This window comes from Phyllobates terribilis, unplaced genomic scaffold (assembly GCF_046119375.1).
Source record: "Phyllobates terribilis strain yellow unplaced genomic scaffold, ASM4611937v1 Scaffold_5__5_contigs__length_657084704, whole genome shotgun sequence".
Taxonomy (NCBI): Eukaryota; Metazoa; Chordata; class Amphibia; order Anura; family Dendrobatidae; genus Phyllobates; species Phyllobates terribilis.
The window spans coordinates 20,956,592-20,970,944 of record NW_027362765.1 but is presented as its reverse complement, the minus strand read 5'-3'; the positions used below and the strand labels follow the sequence as shown (position 1 = coordinate 20,970,944).

General features: G+C 54.5%; 1 protein-coding gene and 1 pseudogene across 2 annotated transcripts in view; both read left to right on the top strand.

The window, feature by feature from the left end:
• The window catches only part of LOC141270539 (uncharacterized), a 58,589-nt gene that overhangs the window by 27,434 nt on the left and 16,802 nt on the right, over nt 1-14,353 (top strand). The window contains exons 1-6 of one of the 2 annotated variants that reach the window (XM_073680588.1): nt 1,856-1,932; nt 4,922-5,071; nt 5,201-5,380; nt 5,464-5,587; nt 5,671-5,783; nt 5,939-6,029. In XM_073680588.1, the coding sequence (XP_073536689.1) occupies nt 4,994-5,071; nt 5,201-5,380; nt 5,464-5,587; nt 5,671-5,783; nt 5,939-6,029 (586 nt within the window). In that variant the 5' untranslated portion in view covers nt 1,856-1,932; nt 4,922-4,993. Of the gene's footprint in view, nt 1-1,855; nt 1,933-4,921; nt 5,072-5,200; nt 5,381-5,463; nt 5,588-5,670; nt 5,784-5,938; nt 6,030-14,353 lie in introns of those variants that run through there. The other variant, XM_073680590.1, reaches the window with a different exon arrangement.
• Nucleotides 1,848-14,353, top strand: part of LOC141271381 (uncharacterized) — a 526,239-nt pseudogene continuing 513,733 nt past the window's right edge.

Genomic DNA, 14,353 nt, shown 5'->3' with positions numbered 1-14,353 from the left:
AGGTTTTTTTTTTTCTTTGTACTTTTTTTTTCTACTATGCACCATTGCAGAACTCTCCTCATAAATTGGTCACACAATATAAATCCATGCCAGTTGCATGGATTTATATTGTGTGACCAACTTGTCAAGCACTTTTCCAAGTGATGCTCAAAATCGCTTGGAAAAGCGCTTGAAAAAACTCATGTAAAATTCGCATGCGTTTTTTCTGCCAGGGAGAGGAAAAAACGTTCAGGAAATTTCTGCTTCAAATCTGCATCGTGGGCACATAGCCTAAAAATGTGGCTTCACATCTGCACCAGATCTGACAGCATCTATAGAAAATTAATGGAAGGGACAGATGAACACCGCTCTGCACACACACGGCTCTGCTACATAGGCTCTGTACATACACGGTTACACTCTGTCCACGCGCGGCTCTGCTACATACACCCCGTGGCTCTGCTACATACACCCAGTACACGCGCGGCTCCGCTCCGTACGCCTCGTACACGCGCGGCTCCGCTCCGTACGCCCCGTACCCGCGCGGCTCCGCTCCGTACGCCCCGTACCCGCGCGGCTCCGCTCCGTACGCCCCGTACCCGCGCGGCTCCGCTCCGTACGCCCCGTACCCGCGCGGCTCCGCTCCGTACGCCCCGTACCCGCGCGGCTCCGCTCCGTACGCCCCGTACCCGCGCGGCTCCGCTCCGTACGCCCCGTACCCGCGCGGCTCCGCTCCGTACGCCCCGTACCCGCGCGGCTCCGCTCCGTACGCCCCGTACCCGCGCGGCTCCGCTCCGTACGCCCCGTACCCGCGCGGCTCCGCTCCGTACGCCCCGTGTACGCGCGGCTCCGCTCCGTGCACGCGCGGCTCCGCTCCGTGCGCCTCTTACACGCGCGGCTCCGCACGCCTCGCACACACGCGCGGCTCCGCTCCGCACGCCTCGCACACACGCGCGGCTCCGCTCCGCACGCCTCGCACACACGCGCGGCTCCGCTCCGCACGCCTCGCACACACGCGCGGCTCCGCTCCGCACGCCTCGCACACACGCGCGGCTCCGCTCCGCACGCCTCGCACACACGCGCGGCTCCGCTCCGCACGCCTCGCACACACGCGCGGCTCCGCTCCGTACGCCTCGCACACACGCGCGGCTCCGCTCCGTACGCCTCGCACACACGCGCGGCTCCGCTCCGTACGCCTCGCACACACGCGCGGCTCCGCTCCGTACGCCTCGCACACGCGCGGCTCCGCTCCGTACGCCTCGCACACGCGCGGCTCCGCTCCGTACGCCTCGCACACGCGCGGCTCCGCTCCGTACGCCTCGCACACGCGCGGCTCCGCTCCGCACGCCTCGCACACACGCGCGGCTCCGCTCCGTACGCCTCGCACACACGCGCGGCTCCGCTCCGTACGCCTCGCACACACGCGCGGCTCCGCTCCGTACGCCTCGCACACACGCGCGGCTCCGCTCCGTACGCCTCGCACACACGCGCGGCTCCGCTCCGTACGCCTCGCACACACGCGCGGCTCCGCTCCGTACGCCTCGCACACGCGCGGCTCCGCTCCGCACGCCTCGCACACGCGCGGCTCCGCTCCGCACGCCTCGCACACGCGCGGCTCCGCTCCGTACGCCTCGCACACGCGCGGCTCCGCACGCCTCGTACACGCGCGGCTCTGCTCCGTACGCCTCGTACACGCGCGGCTCTGCTCCGTACGCCTCGCACACGCGCGGCTCCGCTCCGTACGCCTCGCACACGCGCGGCTCCGCTCCGTACGCCTCGCACACGCGCGGCTCCGCTCCGTACGCCTCGCACACGCGCGGCTCCGCTCCGTACGTCCTGCATCCACTGAGGCCCCTGATCATGTGACCCCTGACTCCTCCCCTCCTGTGACCTCATCACAGGTCCTGTGCGCACAGAACAGCCATATATGTGGTGGCGGCTCTGCAGGTGGAGGTATGTGGAGATTATTATTATTATTATGTGGCACCACTGATTCCTTGCTGTTGTACATGAGGAGCAGTTACATACGATCTAGCAGCCACATCCACTGTATGTATGTAAGTATGTGTGTATAAGTCACTGGCTCCCCATTGCTCAGAAACCCAGTTCAAAACCCTAACCATGACATACAAAGCCATTCACAACCTGTCTCCTCCATATATCTCTGACCTAGTCTCCCGTTACATACCCGCACGCAACCTCCGATCCTCACAAGATCTCCTTCTCTACTCCCCTCTTATCTCCTCCTCCCACAATCGCATACAAGATTTCTCCCGTGCATCCCCCCTACTCTGGAACTCTCTACCCCAACACATCAGACTCTCGTCGACCGTGGAAACCTTCAAAAGGAGCCTGAAGACCCACCTCTTCCGACAAGCCTACAACCTGCAGTAACCACCGCTGCATGACCAGCTCTACCCTCACCTACAGTATCCTCACCCATCCCTAATAGATTGTGAGCCCTCGCGGGCAGGGTCCTCGCTCCTCCAGTACCAGTCGCTGTCACATTGTGTTCAAGATTATTGTACTTGTTTTTGCTATGTATACCCCTTTTCACATGTAAAGCGCCATGGAATAAGTGGCGCTATAACAATAAATAATAATATGTATATATATGTTTGCACGGTGGCTCAGTGGTTAGCACTGCAATATCTGCAAGGAGTTTGTATCTTCTCCCCGTGTTTGTGTGGGTTTCTTCCGAGTTCTCCGGTTTCCTCCCACATCCCAAAGACATACTGATAGGGAATATAGATTCTGCACCCCAATGAGGACAGTGCCCATAATGTCTGTAAGTTGTCTGAATTGTAAAGCGCTGCAGAATATGTTGGTGCTATATAAATAAAAAGATTATTATATGTTTAATCCCATTCTAACGGCGGGCATAATAATACGTACCTGGGCCTTAATGGCCAGGTACGGATTATTACACCCTGGAAATTTCGCCCGCACAGAGGCTGCGCGCTGACCCCCGGTACTATGTGCAAGGAGCGATCGGGCACTGCTCCTGGTACATTAACCCTCGAAATGCTGTGATCGAAGTCGATCACAGCATTTCTGGGGTAAGCAGAGGTAAAAGCGCCCCTCTTACCTCGGATCGGAGGGGTCCCGATCATTACCATGGTGACCTGATGTCGTCATGACAACAACCGGGACACCAGGCATCAGGAAGTTAGATAGATCACGCACTGCGAACGATCTATTTCTATTTAACTTGTATCTGCAGGACTGAGCCTGCATAGCATAGGGGATGCATCTGCAAAAAAAAAGCAATCAGCCTGCAAAAAAATGGAAGTCCCATAGTGGGACAAAGTAAGAGAGTGTCAAAAAGTGAAAAAAACAAACGATGCTTTATCATAATACCACCGAACAAAAAATGGAATAACACGCTATCAAAAAGATGAATGTAAATAAAAATGGTACCGCTGAAAACGTCACCTTGTCCCGCAAAAAAACAAGCCGCCATACAGCTCCATCAGCTGAAAACTTAAAAAGTTATAGCTCTCAGAATAAAGTGATGGAAACAATATATCGTTTCTATAAAAGTTTTTATTGTATAAAAGCGCCAAAACATAAAAAAAACAATATAAATGTGGTTCTGCTGTAAACGTACCGACCAGAAGAATAAAGCTACCTTATCAATTTTACCACACGCAGAACAGTATAAAAAAAAAACAATCCCTGAATTGTTGGTTTTTTTGTTTATTCTGTCTCCCATAAATCGGAATAGAAAGCGATCAAAAAATCTCACGTGCCCGAAAATGGTACCAATAAAAACCTTGTGGGGGGTTTCCACTGTTTAGGCGCATTAGGGGCTCTCCAAACGGGAATGGCTAAAAGATAATTTTTGTGGAAAAAGTTTGATGTTTTTATTTTCACGGCTCTACTTTTTAAACTTCTGTGAAGCACCTGGGGGTTCAGGGTGCTCACCTCACATCTAGAGAAGTTCCTTGTGGGGTCTAGTTTCCAAAATGGTGTAGGTTGTAGGTGACAAAGGGGCTCTCCAAACGCAACATAGCGTCCGCTAATTATACAAGCAAATTTTACATTCAAAAAGTCAAATGCCGCTCCTTCCCTTCTGAGCCTTGCCGTGCGCCCAAACAGTGGTCCATCTTGAACACTTTCTTCCAAAATCACAAATGGAGACTCTGCACATGGACATCACCGAATGGGGCCTATAAAAATCAGATTACCTGCATATGTGTTTGCCAAAGATGGAAGTCGTCGATCATTTCCGCAAAAACAAGGCCAGGAGCTGACTGTGGAACTGATCATTAACTTTTGACAGCAAAGATTAGAGTCAAGCTGCGCAAACACACAAAACAGCAGGTCATTTCCAACTTCGATTTGACCAACATACCTGAATTTGTATTATGGCAAGAAAAAAGCAGCTAACAGTCTATTCAGTAGGACTATCAGCTATGTATCCACCAGACTTCTGCACAACACAACTGAGGGTCCCAACCCCATTTATAAGACAAGACATCCCACTTTTTAAACCTGACAGGGCACACCTGTGAAGTGAAAACCATTTCCGGTGACTACCTCTTGAAGCTCATCAAGAGAATGCCAAGAGTGTGCAAAGCAGTCATCAAAGCAAAAGGTGGCTATTTTGAAGAACCTAGAATATAAGACATATTTTCTGTTGTTTCACACTTTATTGTTAAGTATATAATTCCACATGTGTTAATTAATATTTTTGATGCCTTCAGTGTAAATGTACAATTTTCATAGTCATGAAAATACAGAAAAATCTTTAAATGAGAAGGTGTGTCCAAATTTTTGATCTGTACTGTATATATGTGAACATGGTTTAACTAGATTGCTTTGGGCCTCAGAGTAACTTTTAGACCTAGTGGTTGGATATAAAGTCTCCAGTAACTGTGTTTGTTACATACCGGATTCTTTATGATGTTACTTATCAGCTAATTTTCTTCTCATTCAGGTCTCTACAATATCTGGTCTTCTCAGTGGAGATCTTCTATAAAAATTTATTTTCCTGAATGACCCATTAAGGATGGATAGGGAGAGGGACAAGATGACAGAGAGGATATTACACCTCACCCTAGAGATCCTCTTCCGTCTTACTGGAGAGGTGAGAGATTCTGATGACGTCACATTACATTATTCTTATCTATGGGAATAACAGATGCACAGAACTGGAGAGGTGAGGATTCTGGAAATGTCTGTAGTGAGATTTATTAATGTGTCTCTCCATAACCAGGATTACACACTAGTGAAGAAGACATCTAGTGAGCGCTGTCAGGACCCTGTGTCTGAGGGATGGGAAAGACCCCTGAGCCCAATCACGGGGCCTCCACCTCAGCCCTTGATACATGAGGACATTAATGACCAGAAGATCCTAGAACTCACCTACAAGATGATTGAGCTGCTGACTGGAGAGGTGACACTGCTGGGAATGCTGGGACATTATACAGTAACGCTATGAAGGGAAAGGGGGGATAACAGTATCATTGTATGTATCAGGTTCCTATAAGGTGTCAGGATGTCACCGTCTATTTCTCCATGGAGGAGTGGGAGTATTTGGAAGGACACAAAGATCTGTACAAGGATGTCATGATGGAGGTTCCCCAGCCCCTCAAATCACCAGGTAATAGACAGGACTATATACACACGGCCTATAATTATCTGTGTGTACACCATGAATTCAGTCCCTGTATGTGTCTCCTCCAGTTCTATCCAGTAAGAGGACAACATCAGAGAGATGTCCTCTTCCTCTTCTTCCACAGGACGGTAAACAAGAAAATACCGATGTTCCTCAAGATCATCAAGCAGATGGAGAGAAGGTGACATGAGATCTCCCCTTATGATGTCTTGTTTTATGCACCAATATTATATGTTTTATACTTGTGTAGTGAGAATGGTGGAGATGGCAGGATTAGAGCTGATCATAGATGTGACTTCTCCATCTGTCTGTCATTTTTACAATTATTTGTTTCAGGGTGAAGATCTGACCCATATTGATACTATAGAAACATATGTGATAGGTGATGAGTGGTGTAAAGAGGAGATTCTTTCAGATGACAGCACAGGTGAGTAATGGCCTTTATATTTTACTTATTCACTGGTTCGTATAAATATGTGTTTGTTTGCGTGGAATTCGTACTGTGTTCGGAACTGCTAAGAATGCCAAATTGAAAAACAATGCCTAATTTTAGCTATGAGAAATTTATTTTTTGGGGGCATCTGTTTAATGTCTTAATAATATGGCCGCCGGTGGTGATGGTCGCATGTAGGGAGGCTCCAGGCACTTGGACACCATCCACTGTCATCCAAGCCCGCCCGTCCTCCCTACACACTTCCACCTTCGCCTGCATCACCCCCGGGCGCCCCCCGACCGTCTGGGCCGCCTGCCGGGCGCTCTGGCCGGCCTGCCGTGTACGGCCGAAGGCCGTGCCCTGCGGCTCCTCACCTGGGCCTGCGTCCCCGGCGCCGGACGCCTCCAGCGCTCCCGGCGCGGTCCCACAGCAGGGGCTGCGTCGCTGCTGCGGCCCCAGACCTCCGGGCAGCTCCTCACCACCTGGACCGGACCCTCCGGCCGGCCTGCCTGCCGTGTGCGGCCGGCGGCCGTGCCCCGCGGCTCCTCACCTGGGCCTGCATCCCCGACGCCAGACGCCTCCAGCGCTCCCGACACGGTTCCACAACAAAGAGTGCGTCGCTCATCTGCGCTGCTGCAGCCCCGGACCTCCGAGCGACTCTTCACCGCCTGGACCGCCGGTAAGTGCGGTGCCGCCGTCCCCGTCCTCCACACCCTGCCATCGCTGCAGGCCCGACCGCGGCCTGGCCTGCCCCCTCCTGGGCTCCCGTACCTGTACCTGGCCCTCTGCGGTGCTGCAAAGCTGCGGGCCGCAGAGGCATCGGTGCTCTCACGGGGCCCACCGCAGCACACCCAGCTGAGGACCAAGTGGGGCGGTCAGCGCTGCCCTCGGGACCCTCCACAGCGGTGCGGGGCCGCGGGCTGTGCGGGACTGGCGGTGCCGCCTCCGGTGCCCTACCTCCATCGGCTGCATCACCTGCATCATCCCTTCCTCGGCTGCATCATCCCTTCCTCGGCTGCATCATCCCATCCTCGGCTGCATCATCCCATCCCCGGCTGCATCATCCCATCCCCGGCTGCATCATCCCATCCCCGGCTGCATCATCCCATCCCCGGCTGCATCATCCCATCCCCGGCTGCATCATCCCATCTTCGGCTGCTTCATCCCATCTTCGGCTGCATCACCCCATCATCGGCTGCTTCACCCCGGCTCCATCACCTTATCTCTGACTGCATCATCTCATCCCTACTGCATCACCCCATCTCTGACTGCTTCATCTCATCACTGCTGCATCACCTCATCTCCGGCTGCTTCATCTCATCCCCACTGCACCATCCCATCCCCGCCGTACCATCCTACCCCCAGCGTCACCCTCTCATCCAGGCTCCATCACCTCGTCCACGGCTGCTGCATCTGCCCCTGGCTGCTTCACCCTCATCTCTACCCCGGCTGTTTGTACCTCTCCCCTGGACTGCAACTCATCCCTGAACTGCTCCCCACCCTGGACCGCACCCTATCCCCCAACATCACCCCACATGTGGCCTCCTGTCCCCCACTAGGACCCACCCCACATACATCGTTCCCGGGCTGCCTCCTACCCCTATCACCTCTCGCCCACTACTCACCCTCGCAATGTTCCCACTTCTTCTCACCCTCACTCCCATCCTTCTCCACTTACTTCTACCCCCACTCATCACTCCTCCCAGCAATGAAATGCTCATCGCTCCCTCCATCCTACCTACCCACCTCACCCTCTCCTCAGAACTTTTCCTCCACTTTCAACCCTCCATCTCCAAACAAACACGCCCGCCACGCAAGCTCTCCTGCCCGCACCTTCTCACCCTCGCCCTGCTCCTCCTAATTGCGGGCGACATCTCCCCCAATCCTGGCCCACCCCATCATACCACCCCCCCACTCCCACGACATATAACCAACCCCCTTAACCTCAGCAACCTCAGACCCATCCCTCCTGCCCCTGCTTCCCCAGTCTCCCTCCCGGGCCCCCTCTGGGACGCCCGCTCGGTCTGCAACAAACTACCATACATCCACGACCTCTTCATCTCCAAAAAACTCTCCTTCCTCGGCATCACGGAAACCTGGCTCACCCCCTCTGACACAACCTCCCCGGCCGCCCTCTCCTACGGCGGACTTACTCTTTCCCACACCCCCCGCCCCAACAACACCCGCGCTGGAGGCGTCGCCTACTCCTGGCCAACATGTGCTCCTTCATCCCGATTACGCCGCCCCCCTCCTGCCCCCTCCCCTCCTTCGAGGCACACTCCGTGCGCATCTTCTCCCCTTGCAACCTCCAACTGGCAGTCATCTACCGTCCCCCAGGATCACCCTCCTCCTTCTTCGACCACTTCACAACCTGGCTCCTCCACCTCCTCTCCTCTGACATCCCCACCATCATCATGGGCGACTTCAACATCCCCGTCGACGCCCCCTGCGCCGCCGCCTCTTGACTCCTATCCCTAACCTCCTCCCTCGGTGTCTCCTAATGGACCTCATCCGCCACACACACCGACGGTCACACACTGGACCTTGTCTTCACCCGCCTCTGTTCCCTCGCTGACCTCGAAAACTCACCTCTCCCCCTATCTGACCACAACCTACTGACCTTCTCCTCTCTCTCCCCCCCCTCTCTGATCGCCCCTCCCCGCACACTCCCCCATCCCGCAGAAACCTCAAACTCATCGACTTCCACTCACTCTCCGAGTCATTCCTCCCTCTCTCCGGCCTATCTTCTTCCCAAGATGCCGACGCCGCCGCCACCCTCTACAACACCACCCTCACCACAGCCCTCGACCAAGCTGCCCCGCTCTCACACGTCACAACCCGTGCACACAGACAACCCTGGCTAACGCCCCACACGAAAAAACTTGGGCAGACGTCCAGAGTGGCTGAACGGAAATGGAAGAAATCCCACTCCACGGAACACCTCAACCTGTTCAAACAGTCCCTCACCACCTTCAAGACTGCTCTCACGAATGCAAAACAAGACTACTTCTCTTCCCTAATAACCGCCCTATCCCGCAACCCCAAGAACTTTTCAGTACCTTCAACTCCCTACTCCGTCCCCCTGCACACCCCCCCTCGCCCCTCATCTCAGCCAACGACTTCGCCACCTTCTTCAAGGACAAGATTGACAAAGTCAGACAAAGCTTCTATCTACAAGCCGCTCGGCCCCCCACCCCCACCACCCAACCCCCCTCACCCAAATGCAGTTTCTCCCCCATGACAGAAGACCTCTCCTCTCTGCTAGCTCACTCACACCTCACCACCTGCGCGCTCGACCCCCTACCCTCCCACCTCATCCCTAACCTCACCACTGTCCTCATCCCCGCCCTAACCCATCTCTTCAACCTATCACTTAAATCCGGCACCTTCCCATCATCCTTCAAGCATGCCACAATCACACCCATCCTCAAAAAACCCTCCCTTGACCCTGCAATAGTCTCCAACTACTGCCCGATATCTCTCCTCCCTTTTGCCTCAAAATTACTTGAACAGCACGTACACGCCGAGCTGTCCTCCCACTTCTCCTCCTCCTACTCCCTCTTCGACCGCCTTCAATCCTGTTTCCGACCCCACCACTCCACCGAAACAGCCCTAACTAAAGTCACCAACGACCTACTGACCGCCAAGAGTAAGCGACACTACTCCGTCCTCCTCCTCCTCGACCTCTCCGCCGCCTTCGACACAGTCGACCACCCCCTCCTACTCCACATCCTAGAATCCCTTGGCATCACCGACCTAGCCCTCTCATGGATCTCCTCCTACCTAACGGACCGGACCTTCAGTGTCACCCACTCACACACCTCATCCTCGCCCCACCCCCTTTCTGTTGGAGTTCCCCAAGGCTCAGTCCTGGGACCACTCCTCTTCTCCATATACACCCTCGGCCTGGGGAAACTCATCGAATCCCACCGCCTCCAATACCACCTCTACGCCGACGACACCCAGCTCTACCTCTCTGGCCCCGACATCTCCGCCTTACTATCCAAAATTCCCCAATGCCTATCCGCCATCTCATCCTTCTTCTCCACCCGTTTCCTCAAACTCAACATGGACAAGACCGAGATAATCGTCTTCCCCCCTAACCGCTCTCCCCAGCTCCACAACCTATTCATCACAATCAAAGACTGCACCCTCTCACCCGTCTCCCACGCCAAGTGCCTCGGGGTAAACCTCGACTCCGCCCTCTCCTTCAAGCCCCACATCGAAGCCCTCGCCACCGCCTGCCGACTCCAACTGAGGAACATTGCCCGAATCTGCTCGTTCCTCGACTAGGACACGGCAAAAACACTCATCCACGCCCTCATCATCTCCCGTCTCGACTACTGCAACCCCCTGCTCACTGGCCTCCCCGCTTCCTCCCTCGCACCTCTCCGCACCATCCTCAACTCCGCTGCCCGACTCATCCACCTATCTTCATGTTTCACCCCCGCCTCACCCCTCTGCCAAGCCCTTAACTGGCTCCCCATTGCCCTGAGATCACGGTTCAAAACCCTAACCCTAACATACAAGGCCATACATAACCTGTCCCCCCTACATCTCCGACCTGGTTTCCAGATATGTTCCCCCATGTGATCTTCGCTCCTCTCAAGAACTTCTCCTCTTCTCCCCTCTCATTTCCTCCTCCCACAACCGCCTACAAGACTTCTCTTGTGCATCCGCCATACTCTGGAACTGTCTCCTCCATCACATCCAACACTCCGCTACCCTGGGAACCTTCAAGAAAAACCTAAAAACCCACCTCTTCCTTCAGGCCTACAGCCCACGCTGAGACCCATCCGCTACACCATCTCACCCTCTCCTCTCCCCCTTCCTCCTGTCTCCCCACCCACCCCCTATAGACTGTGAGCCCTCGTGGACAGGACCCCCTGCCCTACTGTACCAGTGCGCCTCGCCTGATGCTTCATGTTCGTGTCCCTGTCTCCCCTACACTTGTAAAGCGCCATGGAACCTAATGGCGCTATATAAATATTTAATAATAATAATAATAATAATGTCTTGCTAAATTTTATTCTGTGCTGGATAGGCATCCCTTCCAAGAGAAGGACAGTGGCAACTGTGAAGAATTTTTGATTCTAACTGTCCAAAAATTGTCCCTTTCTTGGGAGTATTTTCTTAGATATACCCCGTGCAGGGCAGGGTTCCATCTCGGGGTCAGCACAGTATGAACATAATACACAAGCAAAAGATTTTTAGCTGTTTAAGGGCATTAGCAGCAGCAGTAGTACAGTATGAAACATAATGGACTGGCAGGAGATGTCTTTAGCACTGGCTGCTTATTCAGTACCGTTTGGATCATGATGAACAGGCAGGCAGCAGCAGTGACATCATTGCATTGTTAATATGTGGCCAGGTTCCCCTGTCCCCTCTGGTAGATCTACTCATTGGAGATAGCTGTGTTAATCGCCTTGCCTGGCCAGGTTTGACTACCTTCCCATACGACCGCTGGCCTTTGGTGTGATCCCCGTCGAGTTTTACATATTGCCTGATGCGTCTCTGTGACATCATGTTCCTAGGCCAGTTAGAGATACATCCTTGTCTTACTGTTGAGACTTCAGAGTTTAGTTGTTCAGAATGCTCCAACAAATCTTTTACATTGTGCTGTTGTCTTGCATGTGTGTATTATTCCTGCAGACCCTTAGTCTGGTTAGTTAATTCTCTGCTATTCAGTTTCTGGACCACCCCATTGGTTGCAGTAAGCAACAAACTGCTATTGGACTGTTCAGATAGTGCAGTTATTTTTTAACTCTCCAGTGATTCTGCTGTCTCTCAGTCCTGACAGTTAACCCTTTACTAGCCACCTGGATTAACGCATTGGTTGCATTAAGCATATGAACTGTCATTGTTCATAATGTGAATTTATCCTTGCAAAACTCTGGTGGCTCTTCTGCCTCCTTGTGTGCTACTTTAGACTGGCTGTTTCTCTCTTTTCTGGCACTGTGGTCAACCCTGTTACCTCCAGCCGCCTGTACCAACGCTTTGGTTCCTTGTGTCCACCTTGGCCTGCAATTTCATGAATCCATCTCAGTAAGTGAGCGGAACAAGCTGTAAGTGTGTGAATGTAGATCTACAGTATGCTGGATTCAGTTTAACATATATAAGGTTTTCCACATTTGTGGAGGACTGTAGCGCCGGCGTCCCTGCCCTCTGCTAGGCAGGGACGCTGTTCCCCTCACCCCTCTGCTCCGAGCCCGGCGTCCTCCTCCCGCTCTGCTGGCAGCGCGCGCTACTTCCCGGCCACTGTGCTTAGGGCGCACGCGCGCGCGCTCCCTCCCTCTTACAGGGGCCGCGCGCGCCGTCCTAAGGAGTCCCCGGCCAATGGCCGGAGGACTTCACCATCTATAAGGCACCTCCTCCAAAATGGAGGTGCCCGAGCAATGTTGTTGCACTGTTCACTACTCTGCTTCAGCCCTCAGGTCCCGTTGCCAGTTACCTGCCACATTCCTGCCAGTTTGCTGTCTGATTCCTGCCTGATATTCTGCTTACCTGCCTGCTAGCCTGAGGTCCGACGGTCTGCCTACCGACTCCTGTCAGTCTGTCTAAGGACCAGCTTGCCCGCTCACCTGGGAGCGCTCCTCTGCTACCTGCCTGCTAGCCTGAGGTCTGACGGTCTGCCCTCCAACTCCTGTCAGTCTGTCTATGGACCAGCTTGCCCGCTCACCTGGGAGCGCACATCTGCTACCTGCCTGCTAGCCTACCTGGAGGCTCCGCCGTCACGTGCTGTGACCACCTGCCATTCCAGAGACTCCTGCCCGCTCACCTGGGAGCGCACACCTGTTACCTGCCTGCTAGCCTACCTGGAGGCTCCGCCGTCACGTGCTGTGACCACCTGCCATTCCAGAGACTCTCGCTTGCTCACCTGGGAGCACACATCAACCATCTGCCTGCTAGCCTACCTGGAGGCTCTGCCATCACAGGTCGTACCTACCCTTTACCCAGAGACTGCCCCGGTCACTTGCCGTGACCTCCTGCCCGTTCATCCAGAGACTGCCCCGGTCACTTGCCGTGACCTCCTGCCCGTTCATCCAGAGACTGCCGCGGTCACTTGCCGTGACCTCCTGCCCGTTCATCCAGAGACTACCCCGGTCACTTGCCGTGACCTCCAGCCCGTTCACTCAGAGACTGTCCCGGTCACCTGCTGTGACTGCCTGCCCGTCTTCCCTGGTCGCCACCCGCTCCCTTACAAGGACCGCCCCCTTGTATAGTAGCTCAGAGGTTCCGCCTCCCAGACCCGTTACAGTTTGCTCGGGCCATGGAACCCGATGGCACCCAAGCTCCCTCACTCTCGGACCTGTGTCATGAACTGTCCCGTCAGAGGTCCCAACAGGAGTCCATCCTGGGTCACCTGCGGAATGTCAATACTCGCCTGGACACTCTGACTGCTCCACCAGCAACCACCGCCAGAGCCATGACTCGCAGTCCGGCAGCTCCGCTGCCCACCAATACTATGGTATCCTACCCCGGACCCCGGCTTTCCGCACGTCCTCGCTTCGGAGGCGACTCCGCTCAGGCTCGGGGCTTTATAAATCAGTGCACCCTGCACTTTGAACTCCTGTCCCACCAGTTTAACTCCGACCGGGCCAAAATTGCCTTCATCATGTCCCATCTCACCGGGGAGGCCCTGGCCTGGCTAAATCCTCTATGGGAGAGAGGAGACCCCCCTGGTGTCCGACTTGCCTGCCTTTCTCACGGCTTTCCGGAAAGTCTTCGACGAACCTGGACAGAAGACCTCATCCGCGTCATCTCTGCTACGCCTCCGTCAGGGAAGTCTCACCGTGGGCCAATATGCCATACGGTTCCGTACCCTTGCCTCGGAGCTGGCCTGGGATCTGTCTTCTGGGAGGGTCTGTCCGGCCGTATTAAAGATGAACTTGCCGGTCGAGACATTCCTACCACTCTCGATGACCTAATAACTCTTGCCACCCGGATTGACCTACGGTTCCAGGAACGTGCCAAAGAAGTCACCCGTGAGAGGAGGTTTCCACGTCTAGCTCCTACTTTTCAGAAATCCGTCACTCCCTCCGTTTCTCCCCAGGTACACTCTCCTGAGCCTATGCAGGTCGACCAGACCAAGATGGTCAAAACCCGTCAGGATTTACGCCATGCCGAGGGGAGCTGCTTCTACTGTGGCAGTAAGGAGCACCGGATCCGTACCTGCCCGGAGAGGTCGGGAAACGCCTGTGTCTAGGTTCGCTCAGAGAGGTCGACCTAGACAAGAATAAATCCTCTCCATCTCTGCTGCTGTCAGTCTCAATTATCTGCGGGGAGAATCGTTATTTCGAACTAGCCCAACTTGACTC